This window comes from Choloepus didactylus, chromosome 5, assembly GCF_015220235.1.
Source record: "Choloepus didactylus isolate mChoDid1 chromosome 5, mChoDid1.pri, whole genome shotgun sequence".
NCBI lineage: Eukaryota > Metazoa > Chordata > Mammalia > Pilosa > Megalonychidae > Choloepus > Choloepus didactylus.
Genome location: NC_051311.1, coordinates 8,230,623 through 8,256,341, shown reverse-complemented (window position 1 = coordinate 8,256,341; position 25,719 = coordinate 8,230,623). Strand labels below are relative to the sequence as shown.

Genomic DNA, 25,719 nt, shown 5'->3' with positions numbered 1-25,719 from the left:
TCTTTTTCGTGATGGTATCATTGCCCATTCAACAGTTCCCATAATACATTTAACCAATATTCTATTAAAAACATTTAGATTGAATGTCATGCTGCCACAAACAGTACTTTAATTAGTCAGAAATAGGATTGTTTCACCAAGGAGTATGTGTCTTTTAGTTTTAATGTCTATTATCAATGCTTTTGTTAAAGATTATACCAGATCACACCCCTGCCCCCCCACAGTGTGCAGATACCCCTGTTCTAACCCTACCAACAGAGTGTTTAGTTCCCTTTTTTATTTTTTGCAAATCTAATGGTCTTATAGTTTTAATTTGAAATATTCTTATCATTAATTATCAGTTTTATGTATTTAAGAGATACTTGTATTCCTTTTTCTGGGAACTGTTTCTTCATCTCTTTGCCATTTTTCTATTGGTTTTCCTTATAGATGTCTGGGACTATTTAAGAAAACAGGTTCTTTTCTTTGATAAGCCTAGTAAGCCTTTTCCTAATTCAGTATTTTTATTTAGGTTTTCTTTCTTTCTTTTCTTTAACCATGCAAAACTATTTAAAATTTTTGCATGGTCAAATTTAGGAATCATTTTTATGGCTTTTGGATTTTGAGTCATATTAAAAATGGCCCTTCTCTGTTTCATATTTGTAACAAAATTCTCTCATGTTTACTTCTCAAATTTGCATCATTCTCTTTCTCTCTCTCTCTCTGTCTTTTTAAAGATGTGTTTACAACCTTGATTCATCTGGAATTTATTTTATTCTAATGATTGAGACAATGAGCCGACTTTATTTTTTTTTGCATCTCTTGGTTGTCCAAAAAGCATCTGTTGAGTGTCATCCTTTCTCTACGGGTATATGTATATAACCTTTATCATACATTAAATTCTTATGTGTATTCAGTTCTATTTTTGGTCTCTCTTCTTTTCAATTGATTTATCTGTCTATTCATGTATACAAGATTCTGTTAACTACAGTGGCTTTATAATGTGTTTTATTATCCGGTGGGGTTATTCTCTCATTACTTTCTGTGTGTGTGTGTCGCTGTTTTCCCCTTTAAATCTTAAAAGCATTTTTTTTAGTTCTTAAATTCTTGTGAATACCTTCACTGACAATTAATTAGGGAAGATTGGATACCTTCATGGTACTGAACCTTTCTATCAAAGAACAATTAGTCTTTTTAATTGTAGTAACTTTGATTAGTATTTATATTCCAATGAAAGTGGTTCTTTCTGGACAGCTCTTTGATGGAAGTTTGTGTGAGGTGCAGGCTGGGCAGTGATCCAGGCTAGCAGGGATTTTTCTAGTGACACATGGTTGTATTTGTGACCTGCTTTAGCCATTACATCTCCCTCACTGAAAGGTGGCAGCGGCTGCGGTAGCATGCTTCAGTGCCTGCTCCACCCTGCGTCCCTCACACAGGGCTTCCCGCAAAGCTGGCGGTCTGTGTGCTTCCTCATTCACTCACGGTGACAAGCAACGCTCCTGGCATCAGCTCCAACTCCGTGTTTTCCTTTGTTCCAAAGAAGGGCTGGCTGGTTTTTATCTCTCAGACAGCCGTGCACTGCAGTTTAGTTGGAGACATGCAACCAGTGGAGTTCTCTCTCCCTGCGTCCATTTTTAACTTCTCTGTATTTAGCCCACCTTCTCCACATATTGTAGTTTGGAGGGGCAGACACCCTTGGCATATCGGTTTCTCATTACCTTGCTGTTTTGTAGCTTCTGAGAGGAGGAGAGGATAGCACTGTCTTCGGTTGCATCTTAAAAGCTTAAGTTCCTTAACCGGATTTTGAATTTTAAGAAGGAAAAAACATTGTCCTGTAATAAATGTTAGATTATATTAATAGTTTTTAATGTGAACCTGTCTTCTGCAGCCCTAAGTCTTTTCATGGACAACAGGTGTTCTCCTTGGTGAAACCAGTCTGAATGCAATTGTTGGGGGGGTGGGGGTGGGAAGTGGGGGGTTGGAGTAGTCCTGACCATCCATGACAGCCTCTTCCTGCCACGTTTGCAATTCAGAGTGTCCACAAGCTGACTGGGTGTAGACATGCATTCTCTCTGCATCTACTAACCAGCCATTATTAACATCATGGAAATCCTAACATAGCACTACAACTATGGTTAATAGTATAAAATCCATTGGTTAGCTTGAGCATCTTTTTCTTTGCTCTAAAAAAACAGGATAAGAAAATCCCACACTTGAAGTAAAAATAGTTTGAATTTACCATATATCAACTAGGAGAGCTTCTGTCATTGAATTCAAAAGTGTAAATACTTACACAGTTAGCTGTTTTTCTCACAGTGAACATCTAACGATATTGATAAAAGCCCATTGATGAAAGGTTAGTTGTAATAGTCAAAGTGTTCTCACAACTTTTATGTATTTTATGCATTTATTGCAAATATTTATATACTTCTTTTCCAACAGGTCCTTTAAGCATGTATCTAGCCTAAAGGGAATCAAGGTTAGTAATTAATACTTTTAAAATATTGAGCAAATGATAAATGTTTCTGTTTTAGTTTCCTGTAGCTCATCATAAGGGAATTAGTATTTTTTATCCATTAGATATTTAATGTTTAAGTGTCATAACCTTTTATTCTATAAGTTAAGTGCATTTCAGATAATATTATATATAAAATGTTATCTAATCCCTAAACATACTCATCTAGTACATAATAGCTTCTACACGGTTGTGCTGATTTTCTTGCTTTAAGGCAAAAAATCCAACTTCCCATCAGTCCTTCTCCATTTCATTGTATGTTTGCCTTTTCTATCCTCAAAATTATGCTTTCTTAATTTTCATACCCCACAATCCACCTCTTTTCCTTCTCCACCCTCCCCTAGAAGCTGTTAAACAGGAATTTCCTTTTTCTTTTACCATCTACAAAAATACCAGCCACCTGCATGTTCTGCATTCCTTCCTCTCATGTTAAATGTCTTTTACTTGGAACATTATCCTATTAAGAACCAGCACCCGCCACCTTCTTTGGCTCCCACCACCACTTGCTTTCCCAAGTCTGCTCCCTCTTCTGCAAACCGCTCTCCTGCCCTGGCTGCTTCACCATCTTGCGTAGGTGTGTACTACTCTTTCCTCCCTCAAACCCACATCCCCTCCACTTACTATTCCCATTTTCTTTCCTACTATTCACAACAAAATGCTTCAAATAAGTTGATCCACGGTTCCCACTTCAGCACATCACATTTTCTCCTCTGCCCACACAAGCACGGGGGCACTGCTCGTGTCAGGGTCACCAGTGACACCCCGGCCAGTTGCCCAAGCTCGGGGTCACTTCCGTCTAACTTATTTGACCTTGAAGTCACTTTCAGCACAGCTTCCCACTCCCTTTCTCCTGCTGGCTTCTATTTCCTGCCATTATTTGGTTTCCCCTCTGCCTGTAAGACTATTTCTTGGTCTCCTTTGCTGGCCCTTCTGCCTCTGCCTAGTGTGTAGAGTCTAATATCTAAATGCTGCCATGCCTGGGCTGGCTCTGACCCCGCTTTCTTCTCCATTTACCCCATTTCCTCACTGGTCTAGCCCCAAGGTCTCCCAGTCCTCCCTGTGAGTCTTGCTCTCTTTCCCCAACGCCAGCTTGTGTAAATGACAGCTTACATGGCGTCTTCCTGGGGGTCTGTAATAAGCACTTCCAGTCCACGTGGCCAAATCAACCTGGATCACCCTCAAACCTACTTTCCCCCTGCTTTCCCCATCTCGCTAAATCCACTTCCATCCACCGCATTGCTCAAGTCAAAAATCTAGGAGTTAGTCTCCACTTTTCTCTTCCCCTCTTCCCCCACATCAAACCCTTTCCTCTCGCCCTCCAAACATACCCTGAGCATTGTGTTCCCCCCGACCTCACTCCACGTCAGGGCTCATCAGGCCTCCCCGGGATGACTCCAGGATCTCCTGCTTCCACGCCTGCACCTTTACAGTCTCTAGATCCTCCACACAGAGATCAAGTCACCTTAGAACCACATGATTAGATAATGTCTCTCCCCTGATTAGACACTCAGTGGCTTCTCTGCACTGGCTGCAGATTCTCCCTGACTTTTCTCCCCCCCTGTAGGGAGGAAGGAGGTTGGCTTCTTCTCCACATTTTTTCTTCCAGGTTTCAACTTAACTGTCATTTCTTCAGAGAGGCCTTACCTCAGCACCACCAGTTTAGAGTTGTCACTCAGCCATTTCTTACTGCATCGCACTGGTTTTTCCCTCTGGGTTATCACAATCCGGTCCTTTGCTTCTTTTTCATTATTCATCTTTTCCCACTAAAATGCAAACTCCATGAGAGTAGGGAAATTAAACTATTTGTCACTTTTTTGTGATGATTAAAAACTTGCTTCTGATGAATGACTTTTAAAAACGAAGGCTGTCAATTCACAATTCTTTTTAGCAAAACTGAAAATTTACCAGTATAAAAAAGTAAAAAAAAAAAAAGCTTTAGTATTTTTCAAAATTAGCCCTTCTTAGGAACATTAAGTAAAAGACGTTTTCAGGAAGATAATTTTCACATGCAACTGTTTACAAAGGAAGAACTTTGACACTTACAGTGTTTTCCCGGCCTTGTTCTGTAGCTCACGGACAGCCAGAAGTCTCCGGAGGACCCTGGTTCCAGGCGGGGCTCCTCATCGGAGGTCTTCAGTGACGCCGCCAAGGAAGGCTGGCTCCACTTCCGACCCCTGGTCACCGACAAGGGCAAGGTGTGTGTTTATCAGCCCCCCTGGATGTCAAAAGTACAGGCCCTGACAAAGAAACGGTCCATGTGCACCCAATGGCAAGATATCCAGATTAAAGAATGGAAAAAAAAATTTTCATAAGTATCTTTTTGTAGGCAAAGGAAAATTTATTTTTCAAAAAATTCTAATCATTGGTTTAATTTTTATACTTTGCATCCTAAGTATTGATTATATATGGAAATATTGTTTTATATTTTGGTAGTGTAAAAAGAAATCGTATTTAAGAAGAAACTCCACTTTGCTTATTAAATAGTTGATTAACCATACGTTATCACAGAGGAGCCCTTTAAGAAGTGGCATTCTCCATATTAATGATTTTAGAATTTTTATTTACCTCTTCCTGGTTTATGGTTATAAATCACCTTTATAATTTTCTTGTTTCACTTTATTTTGCAAATCATTGAGTTATATAAATGAAGATCACAGTATCAATGTATGCTTCAAGTCGATTCCGATACAGTAGAAACTTTACCATAAAAATTTCCATGCTGTAATAATTTAGGGAGCTTAATTATAAGAAAACTTTAATATATCTGGAAGAGCTTAAAATTTTTAAGACAGCTCACTTTGGATGCATTGTTGTTTGGCCATGCAAAGTTGATGGATGTTGTTGCCTTCATTTGTTATTTGTGCATATATTTTTGGAATTGCCTCATGCAGTGTCTTGTCATTTGCATGCTATAGGGCTTGTCTTAGCCCTACTTTGACTCAAAAGATTATCCTGACTTTAATTGTTTTTTCTTATGTTCCATTCCCTTAGCATTTTTAATATATTTTGCTATACTTCTTTTAGTTGCATCGTTCATTTTATTTTCCCAAATAAATTAAGATTGGGATTTCACTGTCCTTGACTTAGATGTTGGTGTGTTGCCTAGCTTGGTTCTCTCTGCACAAGTTTTATCCTTCCTCTTTAACATAAGTTAGCAGCAGATCGCAGACACCTGCCCCAGAAACTGTAGGTTTCTGCATGCCAGCCAGAGTTGCCGCTTGTCCTGGGATGAGGGTTTAGCCACGTACTGAGTGTTCAGGAACCGTTCCTTGTTCTCTAGCTGTTCGGTGGAAGCATCCGGCCGTGGAAGCAAATGTACGTTGTACTCCGGGGCCATTCACTTTACCTCTACAAGGATAAAAGAGAACAGACAGCTCCCTCCGAGGAGGAGCAGCCCATCAGCGTGAACGCGTGCCTGATCGACATCTCCTACAGCGAGACCAAGAGGAAGAACGTGTTTCGACTCACCACCTCCGACTGCGAGTGCCTGTTTCAAGCTGAAGACAGGGACGACATGCTGGCCTGGATCAAGGTCATCCAGGAGAGCAGCAACCTCAACGAAGAGGTATCCGTTCAGAGAGCGCAGGAGGGGAAGGCACTTCCACCAGAATCGGATGCATCATTAAAAAAAAAAGTTATACTGTGCTGTTTTCACTGAGGAAATAGCACTTGCACAAAAGGAAAACTCATGTGTACCTATTTTATATTATTTTCACTTACTGGAAAATCCCCTTTAGTGAACTAGAAAAATGGGTTATTCTTATCCTCTGCCTCCTGTCTCGGATCAATGAACCAAGGGTTTAGAGATTGAGGTTCCTTGTCTGGTCATTTCTGTTATGACTAAATAATTCCATATCTGCTTCCTTAGCTCAAAAACAGGATTATTGTGGGGCTTAAGTTAAAGCACAAATGCTTATCAAAACAAATTGCTATGTAAATGCAAAGAGATACTGATTCAATGATGATCATTAATCAGTTATATAGATAAGAATGTAACATAGCTTATTATAATACAATAACTGTTTCCTAAGAAAACTTGCATCATCAAAAATCATATTATAAGCCGGGTTTTTTTTTTTTAATGAGGAGTAATGTTTAAGGACTTGAAAGTTTCCAGCTCACAACCACCAAGAGATATATATATATATTTTTTTGTGCCTTTACTTTTTTTTTTATTCAATTTTACTGAGGTATATTCATATACCATGCAGTCACACAAAGCGTACAATCAATTGTTCATAGTACCATTATATATTTTTACAGCAGGAATTTAAGTAATGGTAGTTTTTTTGTTTTGAATCACTGCGCAAATCCAGCAGCAATTAAGTCTAGCTTTTGCTCAAGTGTATTTTCTTTTCAGGTTATTAACATATTTTCTTATTCATCTCACCATCTGTACTCCTTGTTATGACAAAATAAGCACAAAGTTCTTTTTCCTTGTTCCAAGTCCTCAAAACACCTGTGTTAACTGTAAGGTCATGTAAATTATGTGTTCTAGCATAGTCATTTCCACTTTATCCAGTTCCAGAGGTGGAGGCCTATACCACAGGAGTGCCTGAACTTCTTTACTCTGGTCACTTACACCCTGCTTTGTTAGTGGTTGAAAATTAACATCAGCCCCTTATCACTGCAACCTTTGCTCCACAACCACCCACTGGGAGGAAAGCAGGCAGACCTGAAGTTTTACAAAATAAACAGGGAGAACAAGCACTTGGCTCCAGATTTCAGCTCTTAGTAACAGTTCCGAGGAGTTCCCGTTTAATAAGCACCTGCTCTGTGCCAAGCATTCCACTAGGCAGTAGAATGCAGTCATTAAAATCTTATGCCCAGGTTTCAGAAAGCTCTAGATTCAGTAGCTCCATTGCTCACTAACTACAATGTGGCGAGTTACGGAGTCCTGCTAAGCTTCAGCTTCCTCATCTGTGAAGCGTAGAGGTATTTCAAGGATTGGATAGGATAGTGCTTATGAAAAGTGAAGCATAGTGCCTGGCAAATAATAAACATGTAGTTAATACCACCACTATTATCATCATTGCCACCATCATCATCATCATCATCATCATCATGTAATCTTAAGACATGGGTATTTTTTCCCAGTGTTAGAGATGAGAAAATAATACCATATGCCAGACACTATTTTAAGCACTTTATACAAATTAATTTCGGCAGCTCTATGGATGTGTACAGTTATCATCACCGTTTTACTAGCAAGGAAACTGTGAGGCAGGGAAAGGTTAAGTCACTTCCCCAGGGTTACCTAAGGGTTAGGATTTGCAGCCAGGCAATCTTATCCCACATCTTAACCGTAAGATATCTCAGCTAGTTAGTGGAAGAGTCCATTTGAATTCAGGATTGTTCGCTACAAAGTCTATTCTTTGTAAATTGTGTTATCTTTAGTTATAATCAAAATGAAACAAGTTTACAAAAAAAAGTTGGGGACACCTGTCAATGTATTATTGGGGTCAGGAAAAAAAAGTCGTCACTGTTTGGTCAAAGTTATCCTATCGAAGTTTGAAAAAAAGTTTGAGCTTTTCTCATCTGTTAATCTAATTGCCACTTTTGATGCTACAATCAATCCTACAAATTAATCAACAAATTCTGGCAGTGTTTTTTCCATCTTTTATACTACTGTATTATTGTTAAATGCTGATTGTGACGGCTTTATTCAATAAGTTATTTACTGGTCCTATTCTAGGTACTCAGGGGGACAGAAAATAACAGAAAACTTTTGGAATGGGGCAGGCACTTGGAGAATTTGTGACATGGTGATGTAGAGAAGAGGTTTTGAAACAGTCCTGCTGAGAGTACAGTACAGTAGAAAGCCTCAGGAAAAAGGAGGGATCACCTGTTCATGGTTAGCATTGACTTTCTAACCTGCCCTTCTGTTTAATTCTGTAGGACACTGGAGTTACTAACAGGGATCTAATTAGTCGGAGAATCAAAGAATATAACAGTCTGATGAGGTGCGTATCCCACCAAGCCTACACGTGAATTTGGTGTAAACTAGCTAATTGCTAAGACATTTTCATTTCTTGCAGCAGCAAAGCAGAACAGTTGCCGAAAACACCTCGGCAAAGTCTCAGCATCAGGCAGACGCTGCTCGGTGCTAAATCCGAGCTAAAGACCCAAAGCCCACACTCTCCGAAGGAAGAGTCGGAAAGAAAGCTCCTCGGTAAAGGTATCGGTGCCGGCCTCCTCGGATAGCTGTAGCAGGGAAAATGGCTTCAGAGTGGGATTTTAAAGACAGGGTCATGTGTTTCTGTGCTGTGTCCGCTGGTCCAGGGACTGGTAGGCCCAGTCCAGGTAACGGGCCTTTCCCTCGGAGGGGGGTTCACGGTGACGGGATACAGCACATGCGTCTACGTAAGGGACACTGCAAGTTCCAATGGGTCAGGATCCAGGCTCTACCTGTCATTTTGAGATAAAACCATTACATTTCCTTTTGCTAAAAGTCTCACTGTGAAGATGAAGCCTTGATTTTATTTTCTTGGCTGTTAAAGACAATCCTGGCACTGACTGTAAGAGGTGAAGACGTATCACTGATGCCTATTAAATTATATGCCAGGATAAAAGGAGTGCTGAATTAGGAAGAGAGTACAGTATTTTTTATAAATATAGGGTATATTATATATATCACAGGACTCCGATTTATGGAAACCTTGGTAAAGGATTTTTAAAGCCATGGTTTTAACCCTCTTGTTTCCTTCCGTTTTCTTTTTTTATGTTGTTTTATTTTGAATAACAATCAAAAGATGATACCAGCCCCCCAAAAGACAAAGGCACATGGAGGAAAGGCATTCCGAGCATTGTGAGGAAGACGTTTGAGAAGAAGCCCACGGCCACCGGGACATTCGGAGTGCGATTGGATGACTGTCCACCGGCTCATTCTAACCGGGTAGGAGGCAGTGGCTGGTTTCCTACGCCCGTCCTTCCATGGGGATCATGCCGGGATCTGAGTAGACAGCCTTTCGGGTAACAGAGAGGGCTGTCTACCTTACTGAGGGTTTCCTTCTTCAGAGCAAACCTCAGCTTCCCTAAGCACTTCTCAACCTGTATTGGGGGTGGAGATTTTATCAATAATGCATTTTTCTAATGTATCGACTCTGACATACAACAGTCGTTCAACCATTAGTGTGTATCCAGAATGGTGGGCAAGATTCATTTTCAAGTCATATGTGTTTGTGCTTTTGGCATCTTAAAACAAGGATGAGAACAAGGACCTTGTTAAGAAAGTAGAATAAATGTAAATGTGTGTGTGCACGTGTGTTCACAACACCCATGTTGGAATTCAAATCATGAGTTGATTGATTACTCTCTCCCCCTGTTCTTTTCTTGACATTATTCCCCTTAATTTAAAGAACTGTCTCTACATTCTCCTTACTCACCCTTATTTCCTCTTTAGACTCTCATCTCCCAGTGGGTCCATCTCTTTCTGTCTTGGCCTTTTCATTCTCTTCCTGCTCTCTCCAATATCTCCTACTGGTTTTATCTATTCCCAGCTCTACACTGTCAATTTCTTTATTTTCTGTATGTTACATAGTAGCAATTTATCTGTTTACTTTTGAGTGAAGAGTACCTGTTAACTAGGATGTACAACTACTGGCTAAATATATAAACATTTGTGCTGTGTTAAATAAAATGTTCACTTCTTGTTTTGCAGTATATTCCATTAATAGTTGACATATGTTGCAAATTAGTTGAAGAAAGAGGTCTTGAATATACAGGTATTTATAGAGTTCCTGGAAATAACGCAGCCATTTCAAGTATGCAAGAAGAGCTCAACAAGGGAATGGTTGATATTGACATACAAGATGATGTGAGTATCTTTATTTCTAGTTGATTAACTGCTTGGGGTTTTTTCTTTGTGTGATGTTGACTTAAAAACCATTGTGTTTCTGTTTTGCATGCCTAGAAATGGCGAGATTTGAATGTGATAAGCAGTTTACTAAAATCCTTCTTCAGAAAACTTCCTGAACCTCTCTTCACAAATGGTGAGTTAACTCCCAAGAAAAATAACAGCTGAAACACTTTGAAATTAAGCTGTTAGAAAACTGTGCAAAATTAAATCAAGTCAAGAAAAAAAAATGGTCTTTGTTAAAGGAAACAGGAGTTTTGTTTAGTTCTAATTTATATAGTAAAAGCATAATTATATGTTTTTTATCATTTCAATTTTTTTTCCTTCTGATAAATTTCAATGCAAAACAGTTTCTAAATGGTTGTCTAGGTTCAATAAAGTATATATTATTTTTTTCATCCAGGTTTGTAGTAAGTTAAAAATATGTTACTGTTCTCATTCAAAATCTTCAGGCATAATAGGGTACACTTACTAGAAAAAAACATCTTTTTTCACTCAAGACAACTATTTGAGAGATTTGTAAGACAATCTATATAAAAGACACACTATAAAAGACACTTTACTGGATGTTGTGGTTGAAGTAAGTGAAAAGAATGGACTGGCTACATAAATAGAAGATGGTACCCTTGAGGAAATCACAGGGAATTTTCTTCTATTTGATGAAAAAGCTTGGATGATCATTAAAACCCATAGCAGTTTTAGAGACTTAGATTTCGAAGACAATTTGGGATCTTCCCTGCTTTTGTGTGTGCGCATTTGCTTTAAAATTGAACTTTATAGGAACACAAGACCATAATTCACCTAAGCAATTTAAGATAAATTTGCTTTATTGTTCATGTTGTTGTCAGATAAATATGCCGACTTTATTGAAGCCAACCGTAAGGAAGATCCTCTAGAGCGTCTGAAAACATTAAAAAGACTAGTAGGTATTATTTTATATTTTTGGAGGGCCACGTGAAATCCAGCATTTCAATATTTTAAATACATCATGAAAATAATATGTTTCAGATTCATGATTTGCCCGAACATCATTATGAAACACTCAAGTTTCTTTCAGCTCATCTGAAGACAGTGGCAGAAAATTCAGAAAAAAATAAGGTATGTAAAGTGCATGTTGAAGACATGTTCCTTTAGTGGCTTGTGTTAAAAAGATAACCTCCACTGCTTCATGGCAAATAATCAAAAATGTGTTTCTAATTCAACAAGAACTCTAAAATTCATCAAACTGGCTAATCAGTTTCTCTCAGGGTCTACTCTTTAAAAATCACAAAATACCAATTGTTACCATTTTTAAAAGTTGTTTCCTTTTACTTTTGTCCAGCAAGCTAAATGAGAAAAAAGTTCTGTTATTTTTCAACTTTATATCAGTTTTGTGAAGAGGTGACTTACGCATATGATACAGTAGTCAGAAGGCACCAGGTGGCAGTATCCAGTGCAAAATAGCTGATGTTTTCTTTTTTTTCTTGTTTTGTTTTAAACAGTTAAGTCTTTTTTGTTTGTTAACATCACCACATTATCTCTATCAAACACTACCAGATCTGTTATTCTTTATTATTACCTAATACCCCGTTCATATTCAGTTTTTCCTGATTGATGTAAAAAAACACCTTTTTACAGTCATTTGTTGAAATCATGATCCAACAAGGTCCACTTGTATCCGGTTCATCGGTTTTAGTCTAAACTTTTCACTGTTTTCATCAGTCATTAATGACTGTTGCTTAAATCCAGTATCTCATAGAGGTTGCAAAATGATGATTTTCTGACTCTTGGGTGTTAACTTTTTAAAGTACATAGACAGAGCAACTTTGGTTTCTTAGAGAAGAAAGGCAAAGAGAGAGAGAAGGCAGCTCGGGAATTCAGCTGACTCCCTTTTCTAGGGTAGCTCCTGCTTAAGGTTGTTGGTAGAGAAATGTGTTTGTTGAGGTCAGTTCTGTGGCTGGCTGTGCTACCAAAGACAGCTGCCCACAGTTGTCCTAAAGCTGGATGACGAGAAGAGTGTCAGCCCCCATTACCTGCAGACGATCACCAGCCAAGTTCTGATTGCCTTCAGGTGCTCCGTTTCCCCAACAGTGACAGGGCTACGAAAAAGGTCAAGAGGAAGAGAATTGAGTGTGTGTGTGTGTGTGTGTGTGTGTGTGTGTGTGTGTGCACCTCTCACAAAACACTACAGCAATGTGGCCCCCTGAACATTATTTTGTTTTTTCAGTTTGGGGTTTCAGTTTGGCTTCAGTTCCACGGTGATTTTTACCATCTGCTGTGTTTTTAGGGTTAAAGCAAAGTTATTCAACATTTTACTTAGATCCTGGGTTCAAAATCTTATACTAGACACTAAAAGATATAACTGAAAAAATCCACACCTTTGTTAGTTTTATAATTAAACAAGGAATACAATATATCATTGAAATAAATATACAAACACATAAGTGTATATAACATTGAGGCGTTTAGATTAATACGAGACTAAGTAAAGAGCTTTGGAAGATTTGGTTGATGTAGCAAATGGTTCCCAAAAGCATATGTTCAGACATTGGATTTTTACATATTGGTGATTGGGAGGTACCACCAGGGCAAATTTGGAACCTTGTGTGTATCTTTAAGCACCAAGTCCATTTTTCACTTTTTGAGGGGGTGAGGAGGTCTCCGTATTCTTTTTTAACGTGGGTTTTTTTTTTTTTTTTCAGTTTTAAATTTTTGTTCATTAATCCAGTACTGGTAATCTAGTTTTGAACCAAATCAGCTGCTTCCAGTCAATGACTTCCTGGAAAAAAATGAATGCCAGTTAAGCATCACACATGGTCATTAAAGCAGGAAAATTATATGTAGATCTGCTTATGGAAATCCTAATGAGGAAGCATGATTTTTTTTTTATCCAATCAATCAGCCATTCTTCTTTGAATTATTGTTCATCAAAAGAATATTGCAGATTATAATTGTGCTTAAGAGTCTCTCCCTGAGTACCTCCTTGTTGCTCAGACATGGCTCGCTCTCTTTCTAACTAAGACAACTCAGTAGGTCAATTCACTGCCCTCCCCACTACATGGGACCTGAGTCCCAGGGGTGTAAATCTCCATGGCAATGCAGGATATGACTCCCGGGGATAAATCTGGACTCAGCATTGTGGGATTGAGAACATCTTGACCAAAAGGGGGTTGCAAAATGAAACAAAATAAAGCTTCAGCGAAGGCTGAGAGATTTCAAATGGAGTTGAGAGGTCACCCTGTTGGACATTCTTATGCAGTATATAGATAACACTTTTTAGATTTTAATGTATTGGAATAGCTAGAAGTAAATACCTGAAAAACTACCAAACTCCAACCTAGTAGCCTTGACTCTTGAAGACGATTTTATAACAGTGTAGCTCACAAGGGGTGACAGTGTGATTGTGAAAACCTTGTGGATCACGCTCCTTTACCCAGTGTATGGATGGATGAGTAGAAACATGGGGACAAAAACTAAATGAAAAATAGGGTGGGATGGGGGGGATGATTTGGGTGTTCTTTTTTATTTTTATTTTTTATTCTGATTCTGATTCTTTCTGGTGTAAGGAAGATGTTCAAAAATAAATTGGGGTGATGAATGCTTAAATAGAAGATGGTACTATGAGCAATTCATTGTACACCATGGATTATTGTATGGGATGTGAATATATCTCAATAAAACTGAATTAAAAAAAAAAAAAGAACCTTGCAGAAATAAAATGCCAAACACTTACAAGGGGAATGTAAGCCTGCTTTCTTAAGAAAAGGAAATCTGATATTCTCCAATCTCATCCCCTGTTTCAGATGGAGCCCCGGAATCTAGCGATCGTCTTTGGCCCGACCCTCGTGAGGACATCAGAAGACAACATGACCCACATGGTCACCCACATGCCTGACCAATACAAAATCGTGGAGACGCTCATCCAGCATGTAAGTCCAGGGCTCGGGCGCCAGCAGAGTCACTATCAGGAGCAGCGGGGATTTGGTAGGGCACGATTCCGTTATAATTTTTTTTTCTGAAAAACCTCCTCTTTTCTATGCTATCCTCCAAGGTATAGATCCATTTAGGAGGGTATTTAATTTCTCTTTTCCCCTTTTTTATTTTAAATTTTAGCATGACTGGTTTTTCACAGAAGAAGGTGCTGAAGAGCCTCTTGTAAGTATCGTCCATCAGCATTTGTTCTCTGTAATTTTCATTTGGGCCACAAGATCCTGATGCCACAACAGGGTCACCTGCCCCCTTCGTGTTGTCCGCTTCGCACCCAGGAAGCTGGTCTAGAGCACTGATCTCATGGGAATACAGAGATGGTGCTTACTTCGCGGTTAGTTACATGCAAACAATGTAGAAATATTACGCGCGTGTTTTCCACTCAGCAATGTGTCTTTTACTAAATGTTGTTGAATTTTAAAGAAAGTATCTTTGAAGAGATGATGAAGAGCTCTTTGTTTATTAACCGTAGACAACGGTGCAGGAGGAAAACCCAGTAGACTCACAGCCAGTGCCAAACATAGATCATTTACTCACTAACATTGGAAGGACAGGAGCCTCTCCTGGAGAAGTATCAGGTAACGCTCGCTGGGAAGCCTTGGTCTCTAGGCTAAAAGCTAAATTCTTACGATGTGAAAGGGCAAATCAATCATAAGTAACAATTCACTAGGATTTTTTTCTTTTTCTTCTTTTTTTTCCCCTTTCTACTAATAAAACACTTAATCTTCCTTTTCTGATGGACCCTAATTATCTTCCAGTGACTCTAATGCCATTGGCAATGCATGGAGTTGTAATGCTTGTTGGAATGGAAATATGAGGGAAACGAGCATGCAAACCACTGTTTTTTTTTCTTTTTGTTTTTCTTTTTTTTAATTCACAGTTTCCATGTAATAGTTTTCACAGGGTAAAGCAGATCTATGCTACTGAATATGCGGTTGCTGTGATAGCAGAAAGTATGGTCTAGAACATATAACTAGTTCTTTTTGAGATAGAAGTTCTGTTTAGAAGCAGTAAGTTAACCATGGTGAACTGCTGATGGGCACCATTTCCATGAATACAGTCTACTGTTTGTCCCCATAGGTGTCTCAATAGAACAGTCACTCGATTAGACATTTATTTTCTTCTGTTTCCGATCGCCGTCCTCATACCTTGGTGAAGTACCAGTTTCCGTGGGCTCTTGTGACGGCAGCCCTCTCCAGTCCACCTGTTGCACTAATCTGGCATGTTGACGTACACAATGTTCTCCCTTTGTCTCTAGTTCTTGTCTTAGTCCTGAAGGGTTTGCTCAGCACTTGCTGACACAGGCAAACCTGTGCTGATGTTGAAACAGGCGAAGTGGGAGGCGTCTTCCACGCGGTAGTGTCCCTGATGGACAGCTGGAGCTGTAGCAAGAAGGACCACTGCTGCCCACACTGCAGCTGTCTGCTCTGCAGAAACCCCCGATTCTTGTAAATGCAAACACGGTTGATCTGTGGTGTAAACGCTCGCTTGCGATTATTGTCAACAGATCAATACTACCTTCTTAAAAGTTTTTCTGCTGTTTCTTGTTATTTCTGAAGCAGACTCCGAGGAGAAATAGCATGGTATGGTCTACCGGTTCTTAAAGTCATAAAGCATTTAGCCATGTGTCAAAAAGGGGCGTGGCAGGGGCTCAGCTCAGTGCTTCTGAAAATCGATTTCTCTAAAGTCAAACTGTGAAATTCCAAAATTGGTATCATCCCGAATAGGGCTAGCCCCTTCCTACCCTCTTTATAATTGTATGATCTGAGTTTTTGCCAGACAGTAAAATGATGGTCTCCATTTTTCCATTTCTATAACAGCATTCGTCGATAGATACTTACAAAACTGGTAGCGGCTCAACCAAAGTAGTCAAAAGGACCCCTGATACGGAAACTGGGGTCTAAAGCACAACAATCAGCATTATCTGATACAAAATCAAAGTGACCCATTAGCAGGGTGAATATGCCTCTTTCACATCCATATGCATATAGTGTATGCTGTCTGTGAAAAACTGAAGGAACTAAGTTTAACAGTCTGACAAAAATCCACATTAACACACCAAGTGTCTCAAATTGTAGCGAGGCAGCCAACAATCTTCAAAGTTCTACATTGTGTATCAGTTTCAGATACAGGATGTGGCACGTAGTACAACTCTTAGAAGGTCTTGGAGCTTCTCGATTGCTAGAGTTACTATTTAGAACACTGAGTAGGCGCTAGCCTTTCTGTTTGTTTAGCCAGGGCTCCTTTGCCATCCCTCTCATTGAGCTGGTTCTGCCTCCACTTCACAGTGCCCCTCCATGCCGGTGGCTTTCTGTGGTGCGGCTTGGCCCTCGTGAGCTCTGACTATCCACCGTGTTCGATGGTTTTGTTTGAGTTCCGCTTTCCCATTTTGTTCTGTGCCTGTCTTCTCCATAAGTTTTGCATTGTTTGTGGAAAGCAGTAAAGATGGGCTAATTCTGAACGTGTTGTATTTAACTTCCCACAGATTCAGCGACTAGTGACTCAGCAAAATCTAAGGTAAGTTATTTAGCACAATTTTGAAATTTTGCGGGGGTGGGGTGGGGGATGTGATTGCCCTTCGGCTGACTTTTGACTAGTCTCCAGATGCATCCATATACTGTGTCTCACGAGAGAGACAGAGCGACACAATCTAACAAAGGGAAAGAAAGAATTCTTAAAACAGAATATGATCCTGGGTTGTGAGTTGGAATGTTTAGGTTTCTGGCTGTCATCGTACAAAGAACCAGGCTTTTTTCCTCATTTTAAAAATATGAAAAGCATTTTAACGTTTAGAAAAGTAGAGAGACTAATATAACAAGCCCCCAGATAACTCTTATCGGCCTTCAGCAGTTATCAGCACGTAGCCAATCCTGTTGTCTCCGCACCGCCATCCGCTTTCCTCTTCCTGGGACTATTTCAGAGGAAATCCCAAACGCCGTAACTCCTCATCCTTAAATATTTAAGTAGTACTGTAGACTTTTTTATTATGCATTTTTATATCAAATGTCTTGCCTTTATTTCAGCAAAACAGTGAATTATGTTATTCATATTTTATCATAATTTATGTTCCATTGACAGTAATACCAAATTGGCCTGCTTTTTAAAATAGCTTTTAGAAAGTTCCTGTAGTTCTTAGAAAATTTTTAATTTGATTTGACCAGGCATTCTGTGCTGAAGCCACAGCAACTAGGAGTATCAATAAATTTCAGAAAACAATGCTTATACTTGGAAATAAGACCTGAATTTTACATATCATGTTCAAATACTGTAATGGGTCACATATGATTAAATTGTAATTAATATAATTGTAATAAAATATTTTAATTTTATCATGTAAATCACTATCACTTACATTGTGCTGACCAATGTCTTTTTACTACAACTTTTTTCATTTTGAAAGATTGTAAACCTACAGAAAGGTTGCTAGAAGAATAGAGTTAGCACCCAAACCCCTTACCTATGTACATCAGTTGGTCAATTTTGATATACATATATATCTAATTCTTTTCTGAACCATTTGAGAGTTACTTGTAGACATCATAACACCTTACCCATAAACAATTCAGCATGTATCTTCTAGAGCAAGGACATTCTCCTCTGTAGTCAGTATAATCTTCATACGCAGGACATTTAACACGAATATAATGCATTTTTATACACATTTCCCCAATTGTCCCAGTAATGTTGTTTATCTGTTTTTTATTTTTCTCTCTAGTTGCCAATCAAGGTTCGCTCTTTGCATTTAGTTGTCTAATCTCCTTAGACTTCTTTAATCTAGAACAGTTTCGCAGCCTCTTCTGTCAGAAGAAAAAATTTTTAATCAGACAGAGCAGTTTGAAACTCCAGCCTGGCCTCTCATTATCTGCATGTTTCTTACCCAGTTCTGACAGCTGCCTCTTCATCTTAGCGGCGGTAGGGTTAGCCAAGCCTGTGCCTTAGTGCATAGCCAAATGGAGTTACTACTTGTAACAGTGTCTCAATTGTAACATAAATAGAATTTGCCCAACACTTACATGATCACAGAATGATAGAATTTTAAAGTGAACTTTAAAGACTCCTTAAAGTTAATACAGTCTAATTACTTTTCACGTAAATAATCAGGGGAACATCAGGCTCCTAATTCAGAGCCCAGCCCCAATCTTTATTTCCCCAACAGAATGTGGTAAAATGTGAATACCCATTAGAAACACACTGGGTAATCAGGAAATCCTTTATAACTTACAAAAAAAACAAAGTTCTGTTAATCTGTGGTTTCATTTTGGTGAATCCTTTCTAGTAATCCAGCTTAAATTTTTCCTCTTAGTTTGGCAGTTTTAGCTTACCTAAGATTTTTATGGTACTAGAAATGTATCTTTCTGCTTCTATTACTCCACATACTTGCTGCCTCTTTGCTTTAAATGGTGTGTGGTCAGCCTGTATTTGTTAATCCTTCCCGCATTGCTCCTTAGCATACAGGCAAAATATGAACAAATTCATTGAGTGATTGCAATTAATCTATTATACACAGTGAGTGAGACTAGGAGCCCACATCTCAACTTTGGTGAGGATTCCACATCCTTCCATTGACCTTTTAATATGTGAATTTTCTCATTCTGTTGTTTCCTGGAGATAAATGAGGGCATTACCTCAAGGTCCAGCCGGACGGAACAAAGGGAGGACACAGCCCCTTGTCTGAATAAACATGTCTGATACAGAGCCTGGCGTGTCTGGGGCTAGAAATTTGAAGTCAGTCATAAAATTTTAGTAGCTATGCCTGAATTTTATATGCAACTCTGTCAGAACACTGTCTCACTCTTAAACCAGTGATCTAGCCCAAAGGAACCTGAAAAAAAACATCTGAACATTGCAGAATCAGGAGCTCCAGAGAAATGAATGATAATCAGGAGAGCTGGATGCCAGTGAGCACAGAATATCTCCCTGACAGACACGCCCCGGTGGGTGGTGGCTTGATTAGAAGATACCACCAGACAAGGGATAGGACAGGCTGAAAGAGTGTACAGGTTATCAGGAGGTGTAAAAAACAAACGAGAAACTGATTACACGCTGATAGTCCTTCTCGAGCTTTAGTGGACTTCATTCAGTAAGAAATATTTAGGGAAAAACCTTTTCAGAAAATGCAGTCACAATGTTCTTTTCAGAGTCTGGTTTCTCTGATTGCTTCGCAGGCCTCCTGGGGGTCTGGAAAGGACCAGTACAGCAGGGAGCTGCTTGTGTCCTCCATCTTCGCAGCCGCCAGTCGTAAGAGGAAAAAGCCAAAAGACAAAGCACAACCTAGCAGCTCGGAAGACGAATTGGACAATGTGTTTTTTAAGAAAGAAAATGCAGAACAGGATCACAATGATGTCAAAGAAGAGTCCAAAAAAGAGCGCGAGGCATTGGGCAGGAAACAGAGAATCGTCATTTCCAAAGAAACTAGTGCTAAAAAAGACAACAGCGCAGCGAAAGACGAGAAGGTGTCCCTCCGAAAAGAGAGCTCACCATCCGAAGAAGTCTTGCCACCACACAGCTCAAAACCGAACAAGTCGCCTACCCTCAGCTGTCGCTTCACTGCGCTGACAGAACAAGGCCCCAGATCGCTTGTGACCCAAAAGGCCTCCCATCTCGAAGAGACGGGGCTGGACTGCAGCCTGTTGCTCAGCCCATCTTCCCAGGCACCTCTGGCCAGGTTTCCCGCTAAGACGTCCACCAGCCCAGACACGACACGCAGCGAGCTCGTGGCCACTGTCAGTTCCGTGGCTGCAGACCACTCAGTGACGGCATCGACGGCCTCCCTGGCTGGTCTTGAGGCCAGTCGGCGGAGCCCAGAGGTACAGTCCATGGCGGAGAGTAAGGGGGACGAAGCCGATGACGAGAGAAGCGAACTGGTCAGCGAGGGGCGGCCCACGGAGACTGACAGTGAGAGCGATTTTCCTGTGTTTCCCACAGCTTTGATGTCAGAGAGGCTTTTCCGAGGGAAACCCCCAGAAGTTACTAAGACTGGCCGGAGAAATTCTGAAGGAAGCGAAGTGAGTTGTTCCGAGGGAAGTTTAACGCCCAGCTTGGACAGCCGGCGACAGCCCTTCAGTTCACATAAGCTGATCGAGTGTGACACGCTGTCCAGAAAAAAATCTGCCCGATTCAAATCTGACAGTGGAAGCCTGGGAGATGCCAAGAGTGAGAAAGAAGCACCCTCAGTAACTAAGGTGCTTGATGTCATGAAGAAAGGAAAATCGATGGGGAGTTTACTCACACCATCCAGAAGTGAATCGGAAAAACAGGAACCCACATGGAAAATGAAAATCGCAGATCGGTTAAAACTGCGACCCAAGGCACCCGCAGATGACATGTTTGGGATAGGAAGTCAAAAACCTAACACTGAGACTGCTAAACGGAAAAACATCAAACGCAGACACACGCTGGGCGGACACAGAGATGCTGCGGAAATAAGCGTTTTGAATTTTTGGAAGATGCACGAGCAGAGCGGTGAGAGAGAATCCGAACTTTCAGCTGTGACTCGGTTAAAGCCCAAGTGCTCTGCCCAGGACCTGTCCATTTCGGACTGGCTTGCGAGGGAACGCCTTCGCGCCAGTCCAGGTGACGCAGGGGAAACCGGGGACCCCCGAGCCCGGGGCGCTAGCTTGTTAGAAGTATCCGTGGCGGACCCGACCTTACCCTTCCCATCCGATACCTTGGCTTCAACAAGTAGACCCCTTCTTTCCAAACCACCACAGTCACCTGACCAAATAAATGGGGAAAGCTTCCGGAACATGAGCCAAAATGCTAGTTCTGCAGCGGATGCCCAGCCTCATAAACTGTCCGAAACCCCAGGCCATAAAGCACAGTTTCATCCCTGTCTTTAAACTGGGGTTCTCTCCACTCTAGCAAATAAGAAGCTACTGTTACACGTTCCAGTAACTCTGTAAATATTTTCTTGTACCAGAATTGTTATTATGCAGCCTTCATTTGGGCTGGTTTCATCATTTTGCACTGTGGAATAGCTTTACAGTGCATTCTACAGCCAGAAGAACATATATAAATATATATATATTTAAAAATATATTGGGCAGTTGTACACAGATCGGGCAGGCATTTGTTGCAACTGACTAGATAGTGTATTTCCACAATTACTGACGAGAATAGCTGGCATTAGTGCACAGCAGATCTGTTCTTTTGGGTTCATCACTAACAACAAGTGCCTCATCATAAAAATGCATTTGGTTTTTAGGGTGCCATATTGTTAAAATTAGATGACTTACATTGAATAAATGAATGCGTTTTATCAGAAACAGATGTCGTTGCATTTACCAGTTTTAACACAGGTGGATACAGAACTTCCATTCTTTAGTCATTCCGGTGGATCTCTGAGTTTTATATTCCAACTTTTAATACAGTTTTTGAGTTTTGTGTGACTTGAATTTTTAATCTTTCTGTAAAATACGTAACTTAAATGAACATATTATATGTGTATCTTTTCTTCAGATACCAGATTTGATATAAATGTTGTAACATAGCTGTGTAGATAGCGGATCCTGGATGGAACTGGCTTCTGTACTGAGAAGAATATAATTCTGCATGAGGGCTTAATGAATCAACCTGTGTCATGCCTGTGTGCATACCCAATTAAACACTGGAAATAAAAGTTGTTTTGGTGAACTTTGCCTAGCTTGAAACTTATTCTAATGTTGTGTGTGTATGTGTATTTTAATATATTCTTCACTGTAAAATCCAACATATACACAGAACAGTGACAACTCTCGTATGACCCAGCAAGTAGCTAGAAAGCAAACTCAAAGAAGGCTATGGGTCACAGCTCCACAACTTCAGCCACTTCCCTGCTGCAACACAACATATACAAAGAAAGGTGATAACCTTCAAAGTATGATCTAGCAAGTAGTTATATAGGTAATTTCAAAGAATGTTATCAGGTACATTTCCACAGTTTGAGTATTTCATTGAGTCTCAGATAGGGAGCTGGGTATTTCGGGACTACTGTTGGTTCGGGCTTGGCATATTGTGGCCGTTCGGGATGTCTAGCTGGAGCTTGCATGGGAGTAACCTCCAGGACAGCCTCTCAACTCTGTTTGAAATCTCTCAGCCATTGTAATCTTACTTTGTTGCCTTTCTTTTCCCCCTTTTGGTCAAGAAGGTATTTTCAATCCCTCAATGCCAGGGCCAGGCTTGTTCCTGGGAATCATGTCCCACGTCGCCAGGGAGATTCACTCCCTTGGGATTCATGTCCCATGTAGGGGGGAGGTTAATGAATTTATTTGTTGGGTTGGGCTCAGAGAGAAGAGCCACATCTGCGCAACAAAAGAGGTTCTCTGGAGGTGTCTCTCAGGCATAATTAGAGGTAGGCTTAGCCTCCCTTTTACAGCCGTAAGTATCACAAGAGCAAGCTTTAGGATTGAGGGCTTGACTTACTAAGTAGGGGATTCCTATTTCACATAGCATATATTCTGTCCAAGATAAACAATCAGTGTCTCAAACTAACTTCACTTAGTTGTACAGTCATCATCACTCTGAAATTTAAACAGTTATAACACAAAACATCCCAAAGCTCTTATCAGCCCTAATTATTCATCCCTAGTATAGTGTAGTACTGATGAGGTATTCCTGTTAAAGATAGTCTATAGTATGTAATGGGTAGTCTTTCCATATACCACGCTGTTAAGTCTGTACCAGTGTCATGCTTTAGAAGTATATCATGTAAACACTTATTTATATTGTGCTAATCTGTGGGATACATGCCTATAAACAACCACTTTTAATCTTGTTCACCTTCAATGCATCACTAATACTTATAATCCTGTTAATGAACAGTCATTACCCCTGTCCATTCCCATACCTTTGTTCACTCTCATTATCATGTCTGTACATACTAGGTTATCATTCCCCCTTCACTAGCTTCTGTCTATCTCTAGGTCCCCTATATTCAACACAAGGGACTTATTTTACATTGTTCAGGGAGTCCACATTAGTGGTAACATACAGTCTCTCTCCTTTTGTGTCTGACTTATTTCACTCAGCATTATGTCTTCAAACATCCACGTTTTCATATGTTTCAGGACCTCGTTCCTTCTTTCTGCTGCATAGTATTCCGTCAGATGTGTGTACCACATTTTGTTTATCCACTCATCTTTTGAAGGACACTTGGATTGTTTCCAACCCTTGGCAATTGTGAACAATGCCACAGCGAACATCGGCATGCAGATGTCTGAGTCACCGCTTTCAGATCTTTTGCGTATATACTGAGAAGTGAAATTGGCAGAATCGTAGGGTAACCCGATACCTAGTTTTCTGAGGAAGCGAAAACCACCAAACTGTCTTCCACAGTGGCTGTACCATTATGCCGTCCCACCAGCAATGAATAGGAGTTCCAGTTTCTCCACATCCCCTCCAGCATTTGTAGTTTCCTGTTTGTTTAATGGCAGCCATTCTTATTAGTGTGAGATGATACCTCATTGTGGTTTTGATTTCAATCTCCCTAATAGCTAGTAAAGATGAACATTTTTTTGTGTGTTTTCCTCTTCGGAAAAATGTCTTTCCCTATCTGTTGCCTATTTTATAAATAAGCTGTTTGTACTATTGTCGAGTTGCAGGATATCTTTATATATGCATGATATCAGTCTCTTATCTGATCTTATACCAGAAATATGGTTACCAAATATTTTCTCCCATTGTGTTGGCTGCATCTTTAACTTTTTGACAAATTCCTTTGAGGTACAGAAGCTTTTGATTTTGAGGAGTTCCCATGTATGTATTTTTTCTTTGGTTGCTTATGCTTTGGGTATAAGGTCTAAGAAGTGCCCTCCCAATACTAGGTCTTGAAGATGGTTCCCTACATTATCTCTGAAGAGTTTTATGGTGCTGTCTCTTATGCTGAGATCTTTGTTCCACTCTGAGTTAATTTTTGTGTAGGGTGTGAGGTAGGGGTCCTCTTTCATTCTTTCGGATATGGATATCCAGTTCTCCCTGCCCCATTTGTTGAAGAGACTGTTCTGTCCCAGTTCAGTGGGATTGGGGCCTTACTGAAAATCAGTCAACCATAGATCTGGGAGTCTATTTCCAAACTCTCAGTTTGATTCCATTGATCAATATGTCTATCTTTGTGCCAATACAGTGCTGTTTTGACTACTGTGGTTTTATAGTAGTCTTCAAAGTCAGGAATTGTAAGTCCTCCCACTTCATTCTTCTTTTTTTAGAATGTTTTTAGCAATTCAAGGCCCCTTTCCCTTCCAAATAAATTTGATAACTGGCTTTTCCAAGTCTGAAAAGTAGGTTGTTGGAATTTTGATTGGAATTGCATTCAATCTGTAGATCAGTTTGGATAGAATTGACATCTTAATGATGTTTAGCCTTCCTATCCATGAACATGAACAATTTTTCTACCTATTTAGGGCCCCTTGATTTCTTTTAGTAAAGTTACATAATTTTCTGTGTAGAAGTCTTTTACATGCTTGGTTAAGTTTATTCCTAGGAACTTTGATATTTTTAGTTGCTATTGTGAATGGAACCTTTTTCTTTAGTGTCTCTTTGGTTAGGTCATTTCTAGTGTATAGGAACATTACTGACTTAGGTGCAATAATCTTGTATCCCACCACTTTACTGAATTTATTAGCTCAAGTAGCTGTGTCATCAATTCCTCAGGATTTTCCAAATATGTGATCATATCATCTGCAAATAATGACAGTTTTACTTCTTCCTCTCCAATTTGGTTGCCTTTTATATCCTTGTCTTGCCAGATTGCTCTGGCCAGAACTTCTAACACAATGTTGAATAATAGTGGTGATAGCAGACATCCTTGTCTCATTCCCGATCTTAGGAGGAAAGCTTTCAGCCTCTCACCATTGAGTACTGTGCTGGGTGTGGGTTTTTCACATATGCCTCTTATCATACGAGGAAGGTTTCCTTCAGCTCCCACCTTTTGAAGTGATTTAATCAAAAAAGGATGCTGAATTTTGTCTAATGCTTTTTCAGCATCTATTGAGATGATTTGATTTTTCCCTTTCAATTTGTTAATGTGTTGTGTTACATTGATTTTCTTATGTTGAACCACCTTTGCATTCCTGGAATGAACCCCACGTGGTTGTGGTGTATGATTCTTTTAATGTGTCTTTGGATTCGATTTGCAAGTATTTTGTTGAGTTTGGGAATCAGACCAACTCTATACTTCTTAGCTATGTAAACTTAGACAAATTGTTTAACTCTCTGAATTTGTTTCCTCATAAACAATGGCAATAATTTTACCTACTTTGGGTGGTATATTAGTCAGGGGTCTCCAGAGAAACAGAAGTGAAAGATTATATAGATACATACACACACACACACACACACACACACACACACATATACACACACAGAAACTTTCTTATAGGAATCAGCTCACATGACGGGATTGACAAGACTGAATTCCATAGGGCAGGCC

The 25,719-nt window shown here is 39.8% G+C and overlaps 1 protein-coding gene across 13 annotated transcripts in view; it reads left to right on the top strand.

Moving 5' to 3' along the window:
• ARHGAP21 (Rho GTPase activating protein 21) overlaps positions 1-21,951 on the top strand; it is a 141,065-nt gene extending 119,114 nt beyond the window's left edge. For 7 of the 13 annotated variants that reach the window (XM_037837865.1, XM_037837864.1, XM_037837871.1 and 4 more), the window contains 15 exons: positions 2,422-2,458; positions 4,564-4,689; positions 5,775-6,059; positions 8,393-8,457; positions 8,533-8,672; positions 9,247-9,389; positions 10,155-10,310; positions 10,407-10,485; positions 11,198-11,271; positions 11,358-11,447; positions 14,132-14,257; positions 14,442-14,483; positions 14,788-14,893; positions 16,801-16,832; positions 19,481-21,951. In XM_037837865.1, coding sequence (XP_037693793.1) covers positions 2,422-2,458; positions 4,564-4,689; positions 5,775-6,059; positions 8,393-8,457; positions 8,533-8,672; positions 9,247-9,389; positions 10,155-10,310; positions 10,407-10,485; positions 11,198-11,271; positions 11,358-11,447; positions 14,132-14,257; positions 14,442-14,483; positions 14,788-14,893; positions 16,801-16,832; positions 19,481-21,154 — 3,175 coding nt within the window. In that variant the 3' untranslated portion in view covers positions 21,155-21,951. The other 6 variants (XM_037837867.1, XM_037837869.1, XM_037837876.1 and 3 more) reach the window with 5 other exon arrangements.
• Positions 21,952-25,719: the final 3,768 nt, after the last annotated feature.